Consider the following 24504-nt stretch of genomic DNA (forward strand, 5'->3'; position numbering starts at 1 on the left):
CTTTCCACTGTTATCACATCACTTTTAACACGGGCTATCTCAGTGTTGCCAGTCCATAGACATTTTGCTGCGAGATCCATTCAGAGGGTATACGCTGATTATTTATGTTTTGTCAGCAGTAACATTGCTGATAAATATCAACATATATATTTATTTAAAGTAGTTGCAGAGTGATCTTTTTATAACTCCACATGTCTTGTGATTTCTGGGTTTTAGATTCATGTTGAAACATGCACATTACCACATGCTGACTGCCAAATTCATTATAATGTAGATCATGTTTTAGTGATATTCCTTTAAACAAAGTTAGTTTGATTTTTAAGTGCTTGCTGGTTAGCTTATTTATTATGAAGATTTGTCAGGCAGCACAGTTAAGTTAATCAGTAACCAATAAAAGATTTAAGTTCGTAGATATAAACTGGTTGATTTATTACTCAGAAAGGTTTTTGGCTTCTCAACAGGAACTCATGAAAACATGTTGTTATGGTTACTTTGGAAACCAATACCTTTTTATACCCTACTAATATATAGGAATCTGAGAGACGAGCCTATGTTTCCCGATAATGTGTGTTTACTTTTGTCAGGCATTTTGCAGAAGAGACAAAACTTGCTTTGTTTGGAAGTCCATGTGCGGGCTCCAAGTTTTGTTTTGCTAGTCACATCAGAAGAGTCATATCACTTGGCACATGTCGCTGCCTTGTTTGTAATTTTGGCCATCTTAAACAAGAACGCAACCGACGGCGCTGCTTTAAAGCCCAGGTGCCAGGCCAAGGGTGCTCACAGCAGCAAAGCTGGTGCATGGCAACCGTCTCCATCAGGCAAATCCGCGAGGAGAAAATCGCAGTGTCTGATGAAGTTAAAATCGGATATAAATGGGCCTGCTGCAATTTTTTTATCCTGCTGAACATGCTACCCGGTGTAACTTCTTGCTATTCTGGTACATGTTACGCAGAGGAGTCGGAAAGGGCGATGTGATCCCGCCGGCTGTGCTTCGGGAAGGGAGCAGAGGCGCTGAATATAAACTGATTAACAGTGCTGCTGCACGTATGGATTATCAAATAAAGGATGGTCGAGTGTGCGTTCCAAGGTTAAGTGTACTCTATATCAAGGAGTTCTGATGACATCATCATAAACCCGGAGGGCAAAGCTCAGCTAGTTTATGATGTCACCAGGCAGCTTCTCCGGGTTCCTGCTGCACTCCGTGGTCAGTGTCGTGCGTCGCACGGGGCCCGTAGCTGAACCAAACGGGACGTGCCTGTTCCTGCCCTCTCTCGTGCCGAGGCTTTTCCTAATGAAAAACCAAACTCATTTTCTGGTTTTCCAAATTCCATTCCATTTCTCCAAAGTCCATTCCTGCAGGGCCCCCCTTTTCATATATATAAAAAATATAAAAATATATTAAAAAATGACATCTAAGATGTGTGTGTGTATATATGTATGTACATATATGCACACAAAACCTATTTCCCAGTGGGCCTCAGCACCCAGGTGCAAGGAAGGTGAGCGTGGCGTGCTCCCGTCCGCTGTGCCACGGGATGCTCCCACACGTTGTGCCACGGGATGCTCCCGTCCGCTGTGCCACGGGATGTTCCCACGCGCTGTGCCACGGGATGCTCCTGTCCGCTGTGCCACGGGATGCTCCCACGCGCTGTGCCACGGGATGCTCCCACGCGCTGTGCCACGGGAGCCGGGAAGAGGCACGGCAGCAGGGCGGAGGATGCAGCCACCTTCTTGGAGAGTCGGAGCCCGTAAAGGAGGGATGCCGGCTCTTCTTTCCCCCCCCCCCCCCACGCCTTTTTTTCTCGTTTTGCAGCTACAAACGGTTTATTAACCACCACAGAGGCGGGAGTCGGGAGCGGCCCCAGGTTCTTCCCCGAGGGCTGCTGGCGTTCCTGCACCAAGCGGCTCTGCAGGGGCCGGTGCCCACCCGACGCAGGGCCACGGCCCCGTCCTACGCGGCTGCTCCCCGTCGCCAAAAGCCCAGAAAACCCAAGCGCTGCTGCCGTCCCCTTGCTGCATTTTGAGCCGGAGCTCCCTCCCCCCAGCCAGGGCCGGGGCTCCAGCACTTTCCGCGCGGATGCAGCTCACATTTATTTTGGGGAAGGCGGGAAAGCTGCATCATCTGGGGGCTTTTGGCAGAGCCAAGGCACTGTGCCGCAGCTGGACGGCTGATCTGTGCCTTTCGCCGCACCGAGGGGCCTACCACATGCTGCGAACCACTTTAATGTCCCCTTAACATGCTGGATAAATAATTTCCATATCCACTCAGTTGTGCTCACATGTGGTCCTTTGAAAGAGTTAAATAAAAATTACAGTGCCAATATATCTTTGAGATGAAACAATGACATTTATAGGTCATTGTAATCCACGCATTAATTAATTTTATTCCCAGCCTTCCATATGATCCGTATGATGTCTCTTCAGTGCTAAATTTGGCCTGCGGAGCTCGATTTTCACAAAAAGATAAGTTTTTAAACTTTGCTTGGAAGTCAGTTGCTTGCCGGTTACTCGGTGGGGAAGCTCAGGAAGGGGAGGCAAAGGCACTCGGATTCCCGCGGGAGCCTGCAGCCTCCCTTTTCCGGGCAAACCGGCAGAGCTGAGCCACGGGCCGAACATCCCGCGGGAGTTCTGTGGTTTTCGGAGCACCGCAACGCAAACGTGAGGCAAAGGTGGCCCTTCGACTGGCAGCAATTACATGTTTCGTGATTTAGGGGGTTATTCCGTTAGTGATACTGATGGGATAATCTCCAATTAACGGTGAGGGACTGACATGCATAAATCCCGCTCTGAGTCAACGGCGGCAAGTTCATCTGTTGCTTTTTCCATCACGGAAGGAAGTTGCAAGGCATACTGCAGAGGGTGCAGATGCTCGGGGTACTCCCGATTAGCTCGGCTGTATCACTTCAAAAACGTCCACAGCTTCCCAGGCTAGCTGTGATTTGCCCGTCTGAAGCATAGTCGCACGAGCCAGAGGTCATTACTCTTATAAAACCGATTACAAAGCCGCCACTCTGCCACATGCGAAGTCGCCAGCAGCTCCAAAGGTATACTAAAGTAAATGTTTCCAGGAAGAATTTCCCTTTCAGACGGCACAGTTAATTGTTTCTGCATCCTATACTGAACAAGTTTGTTTAAGCAAGCTAAAGTGCATAACCTAGACTGCAGACTAGAGCATTGCCTTTATGTAAACTAACAGATGGGTGTTTCTCTGCCCTGCTGCAAAAGTCACACTGGGGTCATTTGTTAATAAAAATCCTCATAAAATTCCTTAAATACATATTTAACTAAATACACAGAGAAACGCAGGTAGGACTTTCCAAAGCAGCACGTCAGGAAACATAATAAATAGGACTGGACCATTCAAGCACAAGATGACAGAGAGCTGTTGTTCAGTAGTCTAAATGCATCATAACCTAATCGTGAGATAAAACCACATTTCGCGGGGTTTGGTTGAACACTGTGAAAGGAGCTGGTGTCCTCGGCGTACACCTCAGTGGGAACCCCCACGTCCTGCTGCGTAGGGGCCAGGTAGAGGAGTGTGCACTACCGCTGAAATAAATGCACCTGTAACGTTTGAAGGGAAACAGTTAAGCCGGAAAGCAAGTTCCAATGTTTTCACACATTTAAAGATTTTGGTTGCCAATTTTAGAGCACCCGTTCAATCCAACACATTTCATGTCCAGTTTAGTGTCTCACTCTCGTACACATGTATATACACGTGAGAGAGACTAGACTAAGTTACGTGCATGTGTGCCTACATATTGCAAAAAAAATCAGCTTTCTCTCTCCCTCTCTAGACACACACATACACAAAATGTAGTGCTAAAAGGAAGAGAAGGAAAAGCGAGCTGCCTCATTCAGAGGCATTTACCCTGTCAAGTGAAGAAACAAAAAGGGCACAAACTGACTGGTACAAACTGACTGTAAAGCCAGCAAAACTGCCCAGATTTAGGGCAGCTGAAAGATCTGATCCAGAGAGTTTTGAGGAAGTGTGGCACGTAACCAGATTTTTGGGAAAAATTATCGAGCACAGACAGGAGATCTAGATATACCATTCTCACTGAAAAATCGGTTGGAAATTGGGCCCCCCTCATGCACTCTCTGTGAGTAGGAAAAAAAACCTCTCTCCTGCGCTCTGACCTGAATGTCTGTCTATATAATGGGGGTCTTATCTCGCTGGAAGAGAAGACAGGTGTAATTTTAATACCCTGAGAAACAAAATAGCCAGTGTTTGAACCATAATTACAAAAGCAGAAAGTTGACAAAACCATGCCCTCAACGAGCTACCTCTGGGAGAGACCCCGTCGTACCGAGCAAGAGAACAGGTATCAGCAACATACATGGTTAGTTCATTCTCCTCCTTGGTTTCAGAATTACTGCTTTATATTCCTGCTTTCTTAACAAATTAATCTGTTGACACTACAAAGTAAAGGACTGATAGCGAGGGACAATACTCAGGAGGGCCTCTGGGCTGTTACTTTGGCTTATACGTATCTAATTTCAGTAATTTAAAGCAAGTTCAGGTTTGTCAAAGGCTCCAGTCCGACCTATAAAACTCAGGTCCAGCGAGCGTGGCAGCATGCTCTGGGGGCACAGGGCTCCAAAAGGGAAAACAAACAGCTCCATTTGACTCCTTCAAAGGCCTTTTTTCACCTAACCATAAAGTTAATACCAAAGTTCTTGGATTATGTGTATTGTAGGACACTGAAAATCCTCAATTTCAAGTTTTTTCTTACACATCTCCTGGTTTTGTGTGTGTTTTTACACCCACAGTAGCGAGACTTCCCTGCTAGAGAAGTCAGGACACATGTAACTGAATTCAGCAGAGCAGCCGAGGATGAGGAGAATGGATGAAGGGGTAAGGAATAAGTCATTTCTTAGATGATGCTTAATGTGTTATTGCAACTATATGCCATTTGTACTTGAACTTATCTATCACAGAGCTACCACACTGATGTGTGAAAATAGAAAGAACAAATCCAGTTCAGCTCCCCCCTGCACTGGGGCTAATTTGGGGTGAGCACTTTATTTCAGGGGAAGCACTTCAAACTTATGGCAGGGCAAGTGAGAGCAGAATTTGTCCCCAAATAGCGGTAAAGAGCCACCCGGAAGCCTTGGGTAGCAATCAGCACATGAATTCCCTGATTGTAACTATAAGTGCTACAAAAAGTACAGTCTTTTAAGTCTCCTTTCATTAAGAAGTGTAGGCCTTGGAAAGTTTTAATAAACCAAGAGAGATTTCCGTACTCTAAATTGTATAGTTCACTCTCTCACACCCTTGTAAGGTCAACCTGTTTTGGAAAGCAAATCCCTCACCAAGTTCCTCTTCGCTCTCATCTAAGAGCAATTCTCTGAGCCAATATTTCAAGCTTGGTATTTCATCCCTGATAGGCGTCTTGGAAAACCTAAGGCTACAGTTCTCATTGCTTCCGAAACTGAGACTCGAGATAACTCAAGGGTTGGCACCTGGAAAAAAAATGAAGAGGAAAGTCGGCGACCTCCCCCGGAAAGCATGGCTGGAGCTGCTCTGTATTCCAGCTTTCCTGGTTTTGCAAGGGAGAGAGTATTGCTTATTACTAATTAACGCTATTTGTTTACTGCCGGGAGCAAACTGCTCGTTCATAAAGGTAGTCTGAAGAAGTAAAAAAACATGGAATCCCTGGCTATTATTATTATTGAAGGGCTTTTGGGATGGTAATGGCTAATGGTATTTAAACCTAGAGGCTGACAAAGAATGACAAACTGTTCAAGCAATAATTCCGCAATGTCTGCATGCCGAAAGCTGACGCTTCCCATGCGCAGATGATAACACAGTTGAGTAACGTTGACTTGAAGAGCTTTGTAGGACCCGAAAACGGAGCGGACATTTATGTGGATAATGAGAATTCCCATGGTTACATTAAACGGGCTAAAATATTTTCATAAGGGATATACACCCTTGTGCTGTAGGGGAGAAGCTAACTGATAAACAGGAGGGCGTCAGGAGAAACTTCCTCTGCAAGGAGGATTTTTGTGGCTGCCAGGGCTGGTCCCTGCCAAGTGTCCGGCCTCCCCCGGGAAAGTGGTTCCTCTGCTGCTCCTCTATTTACCATTCCCAAGGCCACAGATAAACCCAGCAGTTTTCTTTTCTTTTTTTTTTTTCTTCCATCCTGAAACAGCTTTCAAATTGAGGAGAAAGGCAAATATGCCCTCAAAAATACCAAAATATCAAAAATACCAAAATACCAAAAATACCAAAATACCAAAAATACCAAAATACCAAAGCGCATCGTCTCTGACCTGCCCGGCACCTGCACGTGCCAAGCGCGGCCCCAGCGTGGACAGGGCTAAGATTTGCCGCTGTCGGGCTGTGAACCCGGCAAGCCGCCCCGGGCAGCACGGCCAGGCGTGCCCTCACCGCCCTTCTGTACTTTATACTGCGCATCAGCCAGCCGGGCAGGCTTTTTAAAAGCAGAAGCAACACTGCTTTTAATCAAAAAATCCACTAAAATCCATTGATTACCGGCCTCGCAATTCGCCTAGGTAGGGGCTCGCGTGCTCCCAGCTAGGAGAAGGGAGGAAGGTGGGGTAGGCTTTAATGAGATAATGCAATAAAAAGTCCATTTAAAGTATATTGGGGTCATGTGCACTGCGAGGCTCCAGCCTACGCCGCCGAGGAGGGGTTTTTACGGCGCGTTGCCCGTGTCGCCCGGCGGGCCGGGGTTAGCGCTGGCGGGGTCGCCTCTAATCCGCGCCGGTCACGGCAGCGCTTCGCTGTGGCAGGAATTGATGAGGACGTACGTGACAATGACAGAAACGCACCCAGGATTTTCTCCCGTTACGGTCCTGAACTGCGCGTTGCCGGAACGGATTGGCTGCGGCAGCTCTCGCCAGGGATGATTCAGGCTGTCCGGGCCACGGGGACGAAGCTCCTTCTGGACCCACCGTGCAGGTCGGATCATGCCGAAAGCCGGGACGACGAGCCTAACTCAGTGGCCAACGCCCACCCAGCTGCCGCCAGCTAAAGCCCTGCTCCCCCATCTCTGCTTGCTTCCCTTCAGGAGTAACACGAGGTGCAAAAATCCAGCCTCTGCAGCACCTGGGGCTTCCTCCCCGCTGTGCTTCAACGCCAACGCCAACGCCAACGCCAACGCGCTGGGGCGCTGGCAGCCCCGGTGACCCCAGGGTGTCTGCACGGGTGTCCCGCGAGAAGAGGCTGGCAGAGGGGAGAAAAGCGATGCTGAGTTGTGAGGGCGGAGATTCAACGCAGGGGCTAAAATGTGTCCATCCCCTACGCCCTGGGTCCGTGTCATCCCCATTCCGCTCAGGATGGGTACCTCGGCTTGGAGGCAGACGCTTGCCATGGCTCAGCATCGGCCCATCGAGATGCAAATCCTGGTGAAAATCCACCAGCCAAACTGCCTCCGATTCAGCCAAAAGTGAACGCTGGGTCTGAATCCGGGCTCAGCCTCTTCAGCGTCTCCCTAATTACTGCCAGGGTGAAAGTCACAAATTGCTAACGAGTTTCAATAAAGGAAGCGTTTTGTAACGGGAAAATGAGCCTAGCCCAGGAACTAATTTGCCAGGTAGGAGGTTTTCACATCAGCAGGGAAGACATTGCTGATCCCTTCATTAACAAGATCAGTTTATTAATTCTACTCAAGGCAGAAGGGTTTAAAGAAAAGGTGAAACCAGAGCAGCCTGGCTGGAGAAGGCCATGGTCTCACTTCTGCTGCGGTTCGAGCTGAGCTGCCACCACCCCTTGGGCCGGGAGAGGGGAGAACACGGAGGTCCGCGAGTGCCCAAGGGAGAGCAAAGGGACAGAAGGAGACCTCCGAGCTCGCCTGGCCCAACTTTCTCACCTCTTGCCACCAGAAACCCCAGTGGAAATAGTTTCCAGCCCTCAGGAGCGGAAGCCCGACATCGGCGAGTCGAGAGAAAGCCCCCAAGCATCCCCTCCGCGGGGAAACTGAGGCACCGCGCGGTCCCTTCCTCGCAGACTGAGCAGCGTCGCCGACCCTGGGGGCCAAGCAGCCGCCTCCGCGAAGAGCTGCCCAGGCTCCGCTTTGTCTGAAATTATCCTGGAAGCACCAAGATACTTCAGGGCAGCATTTTCCAAAAATCACGGTGACTTTTGGTTAAACTTGTGCCTGGCCCTTTAGGTAAGCTTTAAGAGCAAGGTGGCTGCACGAGGCTGCGCGGCGATTAGCACACCAAAAGGCATTGGAAAGGGAAGCGTGCTGTTAATTGACTCCCTCAAAAGACGGTGACGAACTGTGGGGGTTTGTGCTTTATCTTTATCCAGGACAGCAGAGGGGAGAGGGGCTTTCTGAGCACGGGAGTCTTCGCAGGGGGGTTCCCAGCCATGGGGAAAAGCCTCTGGCTGGAGTTGTGTTTCTGGCAGCGTGCGAGTTACCAGGAAGGGAATAAGAGCAGGGTAAATCCTCTCTGGTGAGAGGCCGTTCAAAGCCGGGGAGACAAGGCACCTGCCTGCGCGCGTTGTCCCCGTGCCGCGCCATCCTCAGCCCCTAGCTGAGCCCTTGGCAGGAGGCCGATTTGTGGAGCACGAAGAGATTTGCCAGGTTCCAGGAGCAGGAGTCACTTCTGGGTTCGCATTGGGCCTTAAAGCCATTTTTCACCCCCCCCCCCGCCCCCCCGAGTGAGATCCCGAGGCTGTTATCCCCATCTGAGCCTTGCTCTCCTCCACCCCCTTCCCAGACGTACACTGGCCCAAACACTTACTTTGATCTCTGCACAACACGGATGTCGTTCAGGGGAAGTTATGGGGTGAGTCACTGGGCTGCTGCTCCCTGCATCTGCTATCAGCTGCTCCTCCTCCAGGTAGTCCCAGGAGCAGGCAGCCCAAGACTTACTGCAGGGGTTAATCCAGACTAGCCGCTAAAGGGCAGATCCCTGTGCTGCTCCGGGATCTGCAGCAAGGGATCTTCACCTGTGCCCCTCACCAAAGCGGGCTGGGACTCAGCTGCGGAGCCCCGGCGCAGAGGGGGGGGGAGGTTAAGTGGTATATAAATCTCCGCGGTAGGGCGGATTTCACAAAGCAGCCCCATCACGTGCAGGTTTGCTTCTCGAAGCTAGATGCCCCAACCGTGGGGCAGGGGCAGCAGCCCAGGACTCCCCTCGAGCTGGCAGCTGGCGCGTTCAGCACGGGAGGCGGTGTTCCCTGCTGGGGAGGCGACCAGCAGCCCGCCCCTCCGAACAGCCGCGCACCATGCCAGAGATGCAGCAGGACAAGGGCGGGGGGAAAAAAAAAAGTTAGGACTGAGAAGGGCAGATTTATTTTCACCTCTCCGGTGGATGCAGGAGTTAACAAAGCAGGTTCAGCGTCTGCTCCTGCTAACTTCTGCTGCCGCTCCTATGCGACTGCGTTGGTTTCACCTGGGCACCGATCCCGCAAACCGCCCTTCAGGTGACCGCTCCGTTAGCACGTTACTTTTAACAGCCCTCCTTCCACGTGCAGGACTCACGTTAACTCTCTGAAACACACTCTCTCACAGAAGTTACAGCACAATGTCTCAGAATCTACTAGCAGGATTTTACCAAGCTTCGCACAACCGCTGAAGCAGTCCTAACTTCGAGAACGTTAAACGCACTCGGTTTCCTTCAGTGAACTTGATTCAGGATGGTGCAAAAACTATATTTAAATTTCTGTCCACTTGTGTTGACTGCCACATGCACATACGAGCAGGACCTAAACCCGGACAGGCTGGTTCGCCCTCGCAAACGTGTTGCTGGAAGAAAAGTGGCCCCGGTGATTATGCATTATTTAGAAATTGAAATAGATTGAGCAGACTGTAATAAACGTACGCCAGAAAAAATACAAAGAATGTGTGGGAATGCCTATGCTTTATCTTAACATTTCTTATTAAAATAACTTCCTTATGGTGTAATCAAAGATGGAAAGCCAGCACCTAACTAAATTAAGTGCTGCAAACATTAATAACGGTTAAAATTACCATTCAATTTATTTTTATGTTGGATGATCTTCAAAGCTGAAGATTGAGAATCGCAGAAACCTTTTAGGGAATGTTTCTCAAATCAGAATACTTCAGAGAAGCAAACATTAGCTTGGATTTTTACATCTAAAAATCCTTAGTGAAAGGAAATAGACGTATTTAAAAAAAAGAAAAAAGAAAAACTTTAAAAGTTCCCCTGATAGTTACAGATGGTTTAATCTTTGGAACCTATTATGTGTTCATTTTCCCTTCAGCATTAATTATACATAATTACCACCACTTTATCCATACCCTTTCAAAAACGAAATCTGTTTACATTTTCCGCATACACTACATAAATGTAAGATTTTTTAACGCATTTTTCCCCCCCCCAAGAAACGGGGCTTCTCTCGGGCGACTCAGTGAGTGGGGACCCGGTGCGAAGAAAACGGCTTTTATTTGAGTTCCTTTAATATAGCTTAATTACTTGGGAACTCTGGAAACAATTAGGCGACGGTGCTTTGAAGCGAGGCGGAGGCGCGGCGGGGACCGGGGCGAGCGGGGCGCCGGCTCGGGCTCCCGGGCGCTCGGGGAGGGGGCGAGGCGGCCCGGGCGTCCGGGGGGGGACGAGGCGGCCCGGGGGGGCGGCAGGGCTCCCGCCGCGGGCCGAGGGAGGGAGATGCGCGGCGGAGGGAGGCGAGACCTGTCACGGGCGCTGTGCTGGGGGCAGGCGCCCCGGCGAGACCCAGAGCAGCGCCGGAGGAGGCCGGTGCTGGGGAGGGCTGAGGAGGACGGTTCCCACCGGTCAACCTTACAGTTGTACCCGGCGCACAAACCGCGAAATTGTATGACTCTGTTCTCCCCCTTTTATTTTTTTCTCCTTCCTTTTTTTTTCCCCCCTTTTTCTCTCCCGTCGCAGCTCTCTGTCAGGTGTTCTCTTTTTTTTTTCCTTTTTCCCCCCTTTCCCCGGGCGTGCGCGGACCAAAGGACCCCCGGGACAGACGTGCTGATGGCGAGGCTGAAACCCGAGAGCCCGGGCAGGGCGCGGGGGCTCCCGGCACCGGCCGCCGCTCCCGCCGGCAGCGCCCCTCGCCAAGGCGCATTTCCCCGGGGGGGGACGAGGGGTCACCTCTTTTTCTATTCCCCCCCCCCACTTTGCTCCGCCGTCGCTTCACCCAGGGGCCCCCCCGGGGCTGGAGGGGGCGGCCCCGGAGGCCCCCGACCCGCGCGCCCCAGCCCGGGGCTTGCACGGCAGGTTTGTAACGGGGGGGGGGGAAACCAAGACTGATATTTGCGGTTGGGAGAAGATGGCTTTCACCTCTCCGGATCGCTCTCTTAAATAAAAAAGAATTGACCAGCTATGGGCGTAAGCATTTATCTCGAGTTTGCGGTCATTATCTTTATTATATAGCCTCGGCCGTAAATAAATCTAGTAGTTACTACCCCCCAATAAAACTGTAGTCTATGGGACACCTTACTATTACTTCCTTAATAATCTGCCATCCCTTCACCTCTAAATCTTCCCGGTCCTGTCTTCCCGCCCGCCTGCGCGGATCCATCTTCGCCCCGCAGGTAGTGAGCCCGGCGCTGGCGCGCAGGCTTCGCCTTTCCCGTTTCCCACTTTTTTTTCCTGCCGGGAAACCTCCCCGCCCCGCCGCAACGGCCCCCGGCCTCCTCTGCCCGCGGGGGGCCCCGCCTGGGCACCCACGGCCGGGGGCCGCGTCCCAGCACGGGGAACCGACCCCTTTTTTTTGGGGGGGGGTTCCCACTGGGAGCCCCCCCCGCACGGCTTTCCGCGCCCCTCCGCGCCCCGCGGGCCGGCGAGCCTCCCCCGCGGGTCTGCGCCCGGCTGCGGCCGGAGGGGGCTTGGCTTTTTTTTTGGGGGGGGGGATGCACCAAAGCCCTGGATCGACAGTGCAAAAGGGAGCCAGCGAGCCCCGCACCTACACCCCCTGCCTCTCCCCTTTTTCTTTGCTTTTATTTTGCTACTCATAGGTAAAGGTCCATGCAATAACACTTATTTACAGCCACGATGCAGCGCGTATGTTCCTTTTAATTGTATTTTGCTAGGATGGCTCCTGCTCGCTTTTGAAACAAGCGGGTTGGAAAAATATTCCTATTTGGGGCGAGGGGTAAGAGAGAGAAAAGGAGGGGGAGCATTTTTATTTATACCTTTGACATTTAAAAGAGCATAATTAATTTGTCCTGCTTGCATTAACATTGTTGAGGAAGGTTTCAGAAAGCTAACCAGCAAAGGGAAGGGGGGAGGAAAAATAGAAGCTCGCCTCGAAAAGCTTAGTATTTTTTTCTTTCAGATGTGTAATCAATCATTCGAGTAGGAGGCAGCAAAATTGTAAAGATTCGATAGATTAAAATGCAAATGAAAGGTAGAAAAAGAAACATTAACATGGCAATCAAAGATTTAATAATCGTAAATCACGGTGGGGTTTTTTTGTTGCAGCTGCAGTTTGTGTGTTTTTTTATGTTTTAATCATGTTCGTTCTATAAATAAATAATTTCTGAAACGAGACTAATTTTTCACTATTTTAACCGTGGGCTACGGCACTAAATATTTTTTTTTAAGTATCTAACTCCAGATTGCAACCTATCAAAGCGGAAAAGGGAAAAACAGCTAAGTTTGATTAGTTCGCAGTTTAAATTTAAAGTGCACGCATTCGCCCTGCTGCTCAGCAGCGACGGCTGTTTTGCTTGAGAACCGGGACCCTTGTGAAGTTTATTTTGAAACGCGAACGCTGACGCCGGAGCGGAGAAGCGGCGTGTCCTTACGAGCATAACGGTAGCGCCAGCTCCGAGTCCTGCAGGGAACACGGGAGGGTGAAGCGTGCGCGCACGGGCACAGAACAATGCGAGCACGCTGCTTCCCAACTGATGCGCTGCTCGGTCTGCAGCGCGAAGGCGGGAGGTGGAGCGGGCCAGGGCTGGGCACCGCGCCGGCAAACGCCCGGCAGGGAGAGCACGTCGGACCCGCCGCTCGCCCGGGCAGCGCGGGGCGCGGAAGGGGCCCCCGCCGCTGCCGCTGCCGGGGGGGGGGGGGGGGGGCGGCTGTTCTCCCGGGAACTGGGGCCACAGTGACTCCCGTAACCTGGGGACGGAGGTTCCTCGGCCGCCGCCGCCAACCCTGGCGGAGCAGCGCGGGGGGGGCCCGTTGTCCGCCCGGGCTGGGGACTTAGCAGCGTCGCTGCGCGGGCGGGGTCCCCTCCGCGCCGCCCGGGACCCGCGGGCAGAGCACGGCGAGCCCAGCGCAGCCGCCTTTGCGCCCTTCCCCGCCGCTGCCCCCGCAGAACCCGCCCCCCCGGGCGGCCCCCCCCGCGGGGAGGGAGCCCACGCACCCCCCCCCCCCCCAGCGCAGGCTCCGCGGGGCAGGCAGGTAGTTAGCCAGACATTTAGGGGGGTCGGCAAGTGTTTTTCCCTCATCCTCTGTGTTTCAGAACTGCTTTAATTCTGCTCGGTGGGGGCCTTTTTTTCCCCTGCCCCCCCGGCCCGGGCGCCCCGGAGGAGCGGCGGTGCGGAGCCCCCCGCGCCAGCGCGGCCCCGTTGATCGGCGCGGCCGCCCCCCCCATGCGATAATGCAATTACAAACATCAATAAGGAGCTGCGAGGGGAATCATTATGCGCTGACAGTGATAAATGACGGTGCAGAAATAGCATGCTTTTTTTCCAACAATCCAGGGGCTTTGGGGGCTGAACAGAGTCACCAGGGTAACAGATGACATCCAAAATGGCACCAAAGGGAGGGAGAGAAAAAAAAAGAGCAGTCTTTCTTTCGCCTTTCACTCTTTTCCCCCCGCGCTTCCAAAAGAGTTAGTTTTGGCTTTAGCAGCAGCTGCCACACAGGCATTTAGTTATTTCCACCCGCATTAAAAGAGCAGGAAGGTTTTCTCTGCACCAAGTACAAAGCCGCCTGTTCAGGGCCCAGCAGCTCCCTCGGAGCCGGCGCGCAGAGGCGGGCGCGGAGCCCCACTCCCGGCCCGGCCACCCCCGCGGCCGCTGCGCCCCGCCCCGCGCAGGCCCCGCGCCGAGGCCTCCAGCCCCGAAAAGTGGTGGGGTTTCGGTTTTTTAAGCGTCGCCGGCGGCGCGGGGAGGTCGGGGGCAGGCGAAACCCGCCGCGCTCTCCCGGGAGGGGTGCGGGAGGCGCTGCGCGTCTGTGCGGCGCAGAGCGGGGGGAGCGGGCCGCTGTCGGGGGGGGGGGAGCTCCCCCCCCCCATGCACCCTCGGGGGAGCGGAGCATAGAAGGTAAGAAAATCACCTCCCCCCCCGGTGCCGGTGACACTCGCAGAGGGACCCGCGCAAGGAAACCTGCTCTGGTCGCGCACCTTCCCCGCGCCGCGCTGCGCGCAAACACGCCCGCGCTGCGCAGCCGCCTTTGCGCCCCCCCCCCGGCCTTTTCCTGCCCCCGAGGAGGGGAAAGGGGTGGCCTGGGCGCGGCTGCGCAGCGCCCGGCTCCGGGCCTCCCTGCGCGGCTCTGCGCGCACGCGGAGGGGGAGCGAAACCAAAGCAAAGCAAAGCAGAGCAAAGCAAAGCAAACCAAAGCAAGCCAAAAAGGGGGACCCCCCCCCCCGAAGCTCTCCCTCCCGAGCTGGTGCGCGCTGCCTGCGGCGCTGCGCGGGCTGCCGCGGAGGGCCGCCCCCGAGGCACTCTCCCGAGCCCCCAAGAGATGGCAGTCGAAGCCGCCTTTCCTCCTCCTCCTCCTCCTCCTCCTCCTCCTCCTCTTCTCTTTCTCCTCCTCCTCCTCCTCCTCCTCCTCCTCCTCCTCCGCGGCGCGGGCGGGAGCGAGGCGCAGCCCCCAGCCGCCCCCAATCCCCCCCCCCAGGCCGCGCAGCGCTGCGCGCCCTCCCGCGGGCCCTCGCGGGCCGGGGCCGCCGGTGCCGCCCGACGCGGGTCGGGGCCGCGCAGCCCCCGCGGCGCCGCGCCGCCTCCGCGCCTCCCCCGGCGCTTGGCAAGGCGGGTAGCTAGGAAACGGCGAGCAGCCGGGAAGGCGGAATTTCCAACGTGTAAAACGTCCTTAACGGAGCCATTGAGCGAGTGCAATAAGGCGTGAGGGGGAACTAATCTCCCCATTTAAATGTTTGTGGCAATTTTATCTAAATGAATTTTAATGCTAAACGAGGGATAATTCCCTATTTGTAACCCGTTTACTTCTCTTTCCTGTGCCTCTGAAGCTGTCTAACATCATGCGATGAACAATAACAATAAAAATACTGTCAAGGCATATTCTTCATTTTGAATGTGTTATAATTACAGCTGATTAAATGTCTTGGGATATAATAGTGTTTTTAATTTGAAATGTGCCCGAAAAAGTCTCAGGGAGGAAGATCCGTGCCCCACTTCGCCGCTCCGAGGAGGAAGGGACGCGTGTGCCCTCGCATGCAAGAGGGCGGTTTGTTTTTGTCTTTTAAGCAACATTTGAAAAAAAAAAACAAAACAAAAAATACATTAAAAAGCGAGCCCCGCTCATTCACATTTTGGCAGAAAAGTGTCATTATTCCGGGCTCACAAAGCAGGATCTGAAATGTGCTGTCGCTTTGGAGGTACTTCGGCCCGTAAAACAGAAGAAAAGAAAGAGAAGGAAAGAGAAGGAAGGAGAAAAAGAAAAGAAAGAAAAAGAAAGAGAAAGAAAAAGAGAGAAAGAGCGAGACAAAGAGAGAGAAAGAGAGAGAAAAAGAAAGAGAAAAGAGAGAGAGAGTCAGATAGACTACTTAGAGTAAAGAAAAAGGGTCGGGGGCGTGGAGGGAAGGACCCCGCTTGGGCTTTATTCGCTTTATTCGCCAGGCTCCGTGTCTCCCGCCTGCGCCCCGCGGAGGGTCCGGACCGCGGAGCGACCGAGCGCCCCGGGGGGGGGGGGGGGGGGGAACGGGGGGGGCTTCGGCCCCGGTGGGTATTTAATGGCCAAGGTAAACGAGTGCTCGTTAACTGCCAGTAACCACCGCTCCGCGGCCGCCCCCCGCGGCGGCTGCCCTCGGCGCGGAGCAGCGCGGCCACTGCGCCCCCGCGGAGCCGCCCCCGCGCCGAGCACGGGGACCGCTGGGGCGGGTTGGGGGGGGGACACACATTGTTGTTTCATATATTTTTTTCCCCTTCGTGATTTTGCCTTAATTAAAATATTTGTCTATTTTCCCTACCCGCAGGAAACACTTTTTTTATATAGCTGCGATTTTATTTAAAGAAAATTATAAGGTATCACAGCCTAAACATGCTATTTTGTACTATTTAACTAGTTGGCTGCAATGCAGAAAGTACAGCTGTGCTAGGAAATTGCTTAATGACCAGCCTTCAGCCAATCCCCGCACAGAAGCCCTTTACGAGCTTTAGATTTAAAAAGTCCATCATCCCTTAGTACGAGCACTTAATTTACTTACAAATATGCATTTCCCGGCCAGTGTTTTAAAAGTTTTATTTTCCGCCTGTCCTTAATACGCTCAATTCCAGGAAGAAATATAGTATGTCAATGGCTCAAGTGGGTACGAGAGCTGTAATTTGGGGGGTACACGGCTGACCAATTTCTGTGCAGTATGCTGCAGATAGCTAATGCCCTGTGATATTACGTTTATTAACAGGCAACAGGTATCATCCTCACGATTTACAGTGTGAGTTTCCAGAAAGTTTCTTTGTGCAGCGTAGCACTACTTTTACATTATTTAAATATGAAGCTGATATCAAAATAGCACATCATCGGTACATCTCTGGAGCTAGTTTAATTTTGTAGCCGCTTGGCTCACAATTTGGGATAGAATCACTACAAATACTGAAGTGGGGCAGGAAACAAATTTTGCAAGCAGTGGAGTCACCATGACAAAAAATAATTTGTTTTTATTTTAGATTCAGATTTCATTACTGCACTCAAACTACTACAACTGGGCTTTGAGTTATTATACAATCCAAACTGTTTCAATCAGAAACTCTAAGACTCAGTGTGCAATGATTATTATTAATAATAATTAGCTCCTTGGTTTCTTGATAGAAAAAGGCTATCAACAAGCATTTGTTTAACCACAACAAAAGTATAATTAGCTTATCCCACTTAGTAAATCTGTATGCATGCCAACTCATACCAAACTGCTACTTTTACAAAAAAATTGCAATAATACAGATCATTTTTCCAGTCCTTTTTGCACAAAATTTATTTACAATGTATACATATATGCTCCATGATGGGACTATGGAAAAATGCACACGACTGATGTTTTGCCCAGAAAGAAAGTCAACATATTAAAAATAAATCTTCAGTCCATGTTTCGAGCTGCATAAAACAGGAAGTGATGTACAAGGTGGTGGTTGCTGCATGGGGACAATGATGCTCTGATGTGACAATTAGGCTTCAAATACACTGCCTTTCCGTTTCCATGCTTCCTCCTACCAGTCTCCTTAAGACACTGCCTGCAACAGCTGATTAATCATTGTTGATGACTGCAGTTTTTCCCATCCTTCCCGATTTACATCTGTTCAGGCCAATTCAAATATGGTGAGTAAATGAATTAGACATGCAAATTCACGCCCCAGGCTAGAAAGAGAGAGAGAGAGAGAGAGAGAGAGAGAAAGGGAAAGAAAGGGAAGAAAGAAAGAAAGAGAGAGAGAAGGAGAGGAGAGAGAGACAGAAAGAGAGTGTGCATGGCTGAAATCCTAGGATAGAAGAAAGATTCTTCTGCCTGACATAGTTATTTTAATGCTCTAAAAATCCTGCAAATAAGCCCTTTCTGTCATTTGCAGGATAAGTGTAAGGCTTCTTTTTAATGTAAGGAGGCTTCTGGAGGAAGTGAAGAGCTATGGAAACAACACACATAGTGTGGAAAAATTTCACATTTTTTTTAAAAAATCTATAAGAAACAACGTAATATGGATAACAGTATAATAGCATTTTACAATATTTCACTCTTTGTTCTCTTAATGTCTTATATAGGTATTTAGCATGTCCCCAGAAGTTGACTTCGGTTGGTGTTTTCCTGCTTTTCAGGGTCCCTGTGAGGAATAAGAACGTTCCTTGGTCCAAAGCAGACGCCAAGAAAAACGGAACTCCATAGTCCTTGCAGAAAGACAATGTTTGAAATCTACCGTCGCTGCGGGCGATGCGGATTCCCTTAAGCTACTGAGCATGAATGTCCATCACTTGTCCACTCATTGCCGGGTCGCCGGTGGAAAGCACGGTGGGGCTAGACGCTGACATGGGCATTCCGGGGTGGGGTGGTCCTCCATGCATCATCATCGCCGGGTGGTGGGGGTGTCCAGGAATGTAGGTGTGCATGGGGGGGCCGGGGCGCAGCTGAGCGGGGTGGGGGGGCATCTGGGGCGGGCTATAGCTTGGCTGTCCCATGTTCATACCCATTGGACTACCCCGAGACACGTAATCCCCTGGCATGCTTTGCAGCCCTGCGGAGAGAAGAGAGGGAGGGCGTGAGAGGCCGCAGCCGGGACAGGGAGGCGGGCAGGGTCCCCAGCTGGGCCCCAAACCATCGCTCGGGGGGGCTGCTAAAAGCCAAGCACTGCTCACAGGCGGGAGTACACAAGTACAGGTGTGCACAGCTGCGTCTGTGGGGCCGAAGCCTCTGTACGGACTTACAATAAAGACGGGCACCAGGAATGAATCCCGTGTTTGCAAAAAAAACCCCACCCCCGCCCCCCAAATGCGATGCTTTGGGAGACAGGAACTGCTATGTGTACATTTAGCAAGGCACGCAGCTGATGGAGACCTTTGCACTTTGCAAGCACGCTGGAGGCAGAGCCACCCCGACGACAACGCGCGCGCGCGCGAGGCAGCGGTGCCGAGCGGCCCCAGCCCTGGGCGGAGAGCGCAGGGGTCCTGCGAGGTCTCCCCGGCCTCTCCGGTGGGCTCCCGCCCCTGCGCCTCGGCCACGCCGCTCGCCTTCCTGCCCCGCTCGTGGAAGAGGGGCCGCGAAGCTCCGCGTGCGGGGAACGCGCAGGGCGAGGAAGCCGCGTTACTTGAGGAGAGGCTTTGGAGGCGAGATGGGTTCAGTCAGTGTCACGATTTATCAACAGTTATTTGTTTAGCTCTCCAACCCGATTACTTTGAGTCTGTCCGGAGTATTTGTGCTATTCACACACACGCTATGGAGCAAGCGCATATGCTGCCGAACAAAGGCCTCGTATGAAGCTGAAATTGATAGGATTACTAAGGCCGATTGTTAAATCAAACCTGTATTTTAAACACATAAAAAAAATCAATAACAGTTATCAATTAATTCCTTCCCTGCGATCACTTCTGTCTGCAAAAATCAGGCACAGGATGCAGTCAACCTTTCAGTGATTTCGGGAACAATAAGAAAAATTGGACCTAAAACAATAAAACCTCCTGCTTTCCGTGGGCCTCTGCCTTCTGCTTGGATTGCTGTAGCTGATGGGAACTGACAGGTGTATTGTTTCGGAGAGCTATAAGCTCCATAATCATCAAGGGTGAAAGGCATACGCTATTGCTAAGTAGGTTCAATTGGCTTTAGTTCTAAGTAATAGTGCGCTGTGAATGCTATGAACACCTTGGAATCAGGTCTCAAGGCTCTCGCAATGAATAGCTGCTTAATCTAGCCTAAAGGAACATTTTTGAACTAATGAAAATTGCTTATAAAATATACTGTACTCACAGCTCTTTAATCAAAAAAGATGATAATATTTTTTGTAATAACCTATTAATTTAATTGGTCACGAAGCATAAAATACATCATTTAAATTTAATTGACCCAGAAACTAAGAAACAATATTTAAATTAACTAAGCTAGAAATTTCCATGATGAGGTAATAAGACTGTTGCATTCCCAAGCGCAGTGGAATGTTTTCGCAGCTAATTGTTAAAACTTATTTTTGACTCGCACCCAGAGAAGACAACTACAAAATACACTTGGCCTTGGCAACTTCAAACACCACATTAATATAATCAGAGGCACAACAAAGATGCCAAAATAACTGCTTTTAACTTCAGAAGCAAAGCAAAAGAAACAGAATTAGGGGTCATTTAAACATGGTACCAGTGCCTTAGTGTTTCAAGCAGCTTTACTCTTCTTTAAAAAAAAAAAAAACACAAAATTTGTATAATGTATTTTCCCCTAAAAAAAGACAAGAGCAAAAAAAAAAAAAAAAACTGGGACAGTTTTTCTAGGCTTTCTTCACGAGGCCTGCCACTGAAGATTGCATTAATGATCTCTATTTTTGTATACTGAATAAGTCAAATCCATTTGTCACACTGCAAGTGATGGCATACTTAATTTGGATATAGTCAATTAGCCTGGGCTAAGCTCCATAGCCTGCTGTGCACACCTCTATTTTGTATTCTCTCTTTTTCCTTTGCCACACGTAATCCCATTATGACGGACAGACAAAGAGAAATAAACTTGAAAAAAAAAAAGAGAGAAAAAAATCAAAGTTGAGTCGCTCGCTTTCCAAGACGTTAACTAGCCCTAAGTGAAGCTGGTGTTTATTTTCCCTAAAAGAAGTCTCTGTTTGGCTTTTTTGGTGTCTCGCAGGTTAGTGCAGAAACGTAACTCATGCATCAACTGCGGTTAGACAGATTTATGACACTTTGGGGACATGCTCTTTCCTCTCCCTGCGCTGCTGCCGACCGCTCACATTTTGCAAATCAGCCCGTTGCCAGGGCAACGGGCTCCCCCCGGCCCCCCTCGCCGGCGGGTCCCGCGTTCGTCACGCGGTCAGCGGCGCGCAGGAGCCAGGCGCAGCCCGAGCGCGCGGCCCCCGCGGCGGCACGGGAAGGCCGGAACAAGCATGAGGCTATGGGCAGGGAGAAGGTGGGGACATGCGGGGCGGGACGCGTCCCGCGGCCCCCGCGAGAGCCACGAGCCCCGACGGTACTTACTTCCCCCTGGCTTTGCCATTGGTTACCTAGGTGGAGGTTACATGTAGTGCCACTGCCCCTCCATGCCCATATTCATGCCCATTCCACTCATAGGTCCTAGAGGGAGAGAAAAATCCAAGAAGATGCCGGGAGATGAGCACAGTCAACGGATAGTGCCAAAAGACCCCTGCACGCACGCGGGCTGCAGCAGGCCGCGGAAGGCTCCGGCGCGCAGGGCGGCGAGCCCGGCTCCCCGCGGCAGCGTTGCGGAGGACAGGCCGGCGAGGCAAGCGGGCGGGCGGGCGGGCGCGACCACGGCCACGGCGCTCCGGGGCCTTACCTGGCGCTCTGATCCCCATGTGCTGCTGCCCGTCCATCACGAAACCGCCCATCGGCTGCCCGTCGGGGTTGTACGGTGTTCCTTGGCTGACTACAAAAGCGCAGAACGTTGCTTTTTAGCGCGTGCAAACAGGCCGAGGTCATCTTACCGTGGATGGCCAAGAAACAAATCCCCACCGCAGACCCGACATCGCAGCACGAGAACCGCAAAGATGACTATCAACGTGGGCTCTAACAAGTTAAAAAAAAACACTACTTTTCCAATTTAGCAGATGGACTAGCGGGTTTGCGTACCAGCGGCTTAATTTCCTAATGAGAGTTCTGAAATAAAGTTAGCAAAAGGAAAGAGCGAGCCGTGATGAGCCTCTGCTCCAGCTGCTGCTGCTGCTGCTGACGTCAATGCAAAGACCTGCCGAGGAGCCGAGTTTTATGGATTGAATAGCCACGCTGAAATCTCAGTGTGTTAAATTACACCCGTGTGCATTTATAAGAGCAGGGCCTGATACATGTGCATGGCAAATATTTACCTCTAATGGCAAAATAATCAAATGTACTTGAGGAGAAAGCACTGCCCAAAGGCATCTTGGATAACAAGTGATTTTGACAGTGTGGCAACAAGGCTCGGGAAACAAAAGCGACTCGGAGCCCTGTGTTATTCCTCACCGGTAAATACCCACACAGAGCTGCAAGCCAGGACTCCGGGAAGAACCGGCATGGGAAACACACGATTAAAAAAAATCCCCTCAAAGGAAACCCAAAACACTCGAAGATCCTCAAAGACAGATATAAAAAGGAAGAAACTAGAGACAAAAGACCCAGATACAAGTGCCACTACCTGAATTCTGGGTTTTAACTGTACATTAAAAGCCAGCTTCAGAAGTAAGCTGCCTTGGGTTATTAAAGCACATAAAGCTCTACCTCATTGAACGGCTTTGAACTTTACTGAGTCCCACAAGCGATTCTGACCCCTTTGCCCTTTTGACAGGTAATAAAGTTTACAGCAATTCCACACCAAGCCATGCACCAGGGAGTGGTCACAGGAACAGAGAGCGCTGGGGAGGAGAACTCAAAACCAACAAAAATACAAATGACATTAATTCCAAATGTGTACAGAAAGTCCGGTCACTGAGCAATTTTAGTTCCTTTTTTGGCTTTTAAACATTCCCCCCCTCCCCAAAATATTTCAATCGTGTTAAAATGATTAGTGTTGTAATGAAACAAAGCTGGTTTTATTTTAATTGTCAATCACTCCCCGCATTCATTTCTCACTTATTTACCAGGTAATGGACCTCCCGGTGAATGGCTTGAGGACGGTTTTCGCCCGCGTGACTTGAATACAGTTACTATGGGGGACTTGCCTGCTCGGTTGGACTGGTCTATCATGGGCTGAACTATTCTTCTTCTAGCATTAATAAACCTGCAACAAAAAGAGTAAAGCGAACGGTTATTGGAGGGCAGCGGTCCCCGCCGGCCCCAAGCCCTGGCTGGAGCGAGGGCTGCCGCGGGGCTCTGCGTTGGTCCGCGCGTGGACTCAGACACTGCCAAACCTGCAACCCCTGGTGACCTCTGAGAGCGCGAGCTTGGGGTTTCCAAGCTGATTTACGTTTGTCTGCTTTTACCACAGCTGGACACTTCCATTTCATCTTTTCACGGGGGAATTAGCCGAGTTTGCAGGAAACAATACCTGCCCCGCTCTTTTCAGTTGGGAACGGGGGACAAAAACGGGGGAAGATGGCGAGATGTTCGTCAGGGCATCTGCTACCTCCCCCTAATTAGCGACATTGCTGGCTTATGTTCCCTGGCTTCTTTTTTACAGTATTTTTATCAAAACCTTCCCCTACCTCTTGCAAACCTAATTCTATTTTAATGCCCACTATTAAGATAATGAACTGTGATGGCAGAACACCATCAAATGAGGGAACGTCTGGAGTTTTATCACCACTAAGTCACACTGCTGGGGACTTCAGAGCAACGCATTCCTCGTAGCGATTTCTTGGTGGGTTTTTCCCCCCCCTCCTTGCTTTATGCAAAGGCGGAGGGGTCAAGGCGAGGTCATAGCTTTACAGTAATTGAATTTATAATCCTGTTTTCTCCAGCTAGGCCTGACCATTTACAGCAAACATCTTGTTAAACTGTAATTACTGGACTACTGAAAATTCCCCACCAACAATGAAAAGAAGATCTTCTGAAATAAAAAAGGTACAGTCTTTTGCAAAAATACTTATCAGTAGCCCTACGCCTTGCATTTTTTTAGCTCTTAACCTCAGTTAGCTTCATAATTGTTATTTTTTGGGGGGGGGAAATGTTCAAAATAAATTTTGAGCAAAACAGAACATTGAGAGAGATCACAATTGTCACGCAGTCCCCTCTGTACATAGTTCTCATGGCATTAAAATCCAAAGTCACGAAAACATTGTCAGGAAACCTGTCTTAAGAACATCAGAAGAACTTCTCCCGTGGCTTCGCTTAATCAGAAAAGGAAGTAAAAACCATTTGGAAAAAAATCTCCATCACAATTTTTACCATGTCACAGGGAAGTCTTCAAAACCAGCCTTTGCATCCTTCAAAACAGATAAAAATTGGAAAAAAAAAAAAAAAAGACGCATTGCTCACTATTTACTTGCAAAGGAAGGGGTGCGAGCCTGGATAACAGCAGCCGGTGCTTACCCAGCGCAAGGCTCACGTGCATACAGGGATACCTCTCGCCCAGCGACCAGGAGCTCGCGCCTAACCAAACCCGTCTCGACCAAACGCGCTCGGACAGTTCCGCCCCGAGAAGGCGCAAGCTCTGGGTGCTCCTCTGGAAACCTCGCACCTGGATTAGGTCATATGTTGTCAGCAACAGTATTGTAGCAATTTTTATGCACGCTTCTAATAAAAAAAGCCTAAACTCCAGCAAGCAGTGTTGCAAATCAGTTTATCATTATCTTGTACAAACCATGGAAATCGGAATCATGTGAGCAGAAGGTTAGACTAATTCTCCTTTCTCATTATAAGCACAGGTGTAGCACAAACACCATGTGAAATAAGCAATTAAAAAAATGTGCTTTTTTCCCCCATTAGCTGCCTTAGCTCCATGACCAATTAGAAAATTGTTTAATATCTGCAATCTGCATTTGCAGAAAGCAATTTCCACAGTAACTCTCCCAAGTAAAACAACACCACCAACCCCTGGTGCCCCGGCCGTTTCTGCTGCTGTGGCAGCACCCGGGAGAAGCACGAGGGACGGCTTTCGGTGGCCACCTGAGATTGCCAGAAACCTTCATTTGCCAGAAGCTTTCACCCAGACCAGAAAGAAACCCTGAGCAAAATGTGAAGGACATTCGCTAGCATGCACACGCAGACTTTCCCACCTTCTCTTTCTTCTCTGCCGAAGTCCAAACACTTTTAAGACGATGGGGAACAGGGTTCGCACTGCTACAA

At 50.7% G+C, this 24504-nt stretch overlaps 1 protein-coding gene and 2 long non-coding RNA genes across 14 annotated transcripts in view; 1 reads left to right on the top strand and 2 right to left on the bottom strand.

Moving 5' to 3' along the window:
- LOC112989387 (uncharacterized) overlaps positions 1-9218 on the bottom strand; it is a 70459-nt gene extending 61241 nt beyond the window's left edge. For all 7 annotated transcript variants that reach the window (XR_010388692.1, XR_010388693.1, XR_010388690.1 and 4 more), the window contains exon 1: positions 8722-9218. This is a non-coding gene — a long non-coding RNA (uncharacterized LOC112989387). The remainder of the gene's footprint in view (positions 1-8721) is intronic.
- A 7522-nt stretch (positions 9219-16740) lies between these two features.
- MEIS1 (Meis homeobox 1) overlaps positions 16741-24504 on the bottom strand; it is a 103277-nt gene continuing 95513 nt past the window's right edge. For 2 of the 6 annotated variants that reach the window (XM_064510160.1, XM_064510158.1), the window contains exons 10-12: positions 22440-22498; positions 21083-21172; positions 16741-18314 (exon numbers count right to left, since the gene is read on the bottom strand). In XM_064510160.1, the coding sequence (XP_064366230.1) occupies positions 18031-18314; positions 21083-21172; positions 22440-22498 (433 nt within the window). In that variant the 3' untranslated portion in view covers positions 16741-18030. Of the gene's footprint in view, positions 18315-20763; positions 20860-21082; positions 21173-22435; positions 22499-24504 lie in introns of those variants that run through there. The other 4 variants (XM_064510159.1, XM_064510162.1, XM_064510161.1 and 1 more) reach the window with 4 other exon arrangements.
- On the top strand, positions 17955-22008 carry LOC135327985 (uncharacterized). The gene is made up of 2 exons (XR_010388701.1): positions 17955-18091; positions 18612-22008. It is a non-coding gene; the product is annotated as an uncharacterized LOC135327985 (long non-coding RNA).

The sequence above is a fragment of the Dromaius novaehollandiae genome, chromosome 3 (assembly GCF_036370855.1).
Source record: "Dromaius novaehollandiae isolate bDroNov1 chromosome 3, bDroNov1.hap1, whole genome shotgun sequence".
NCBI classification, from domain to species: domain Eukaryota; kingdom Metazoa; phylum Chordata; class Aves; order Casuariiformes; family Dromaiidae; genus Dromaius; species Dromaius novaehollandiae.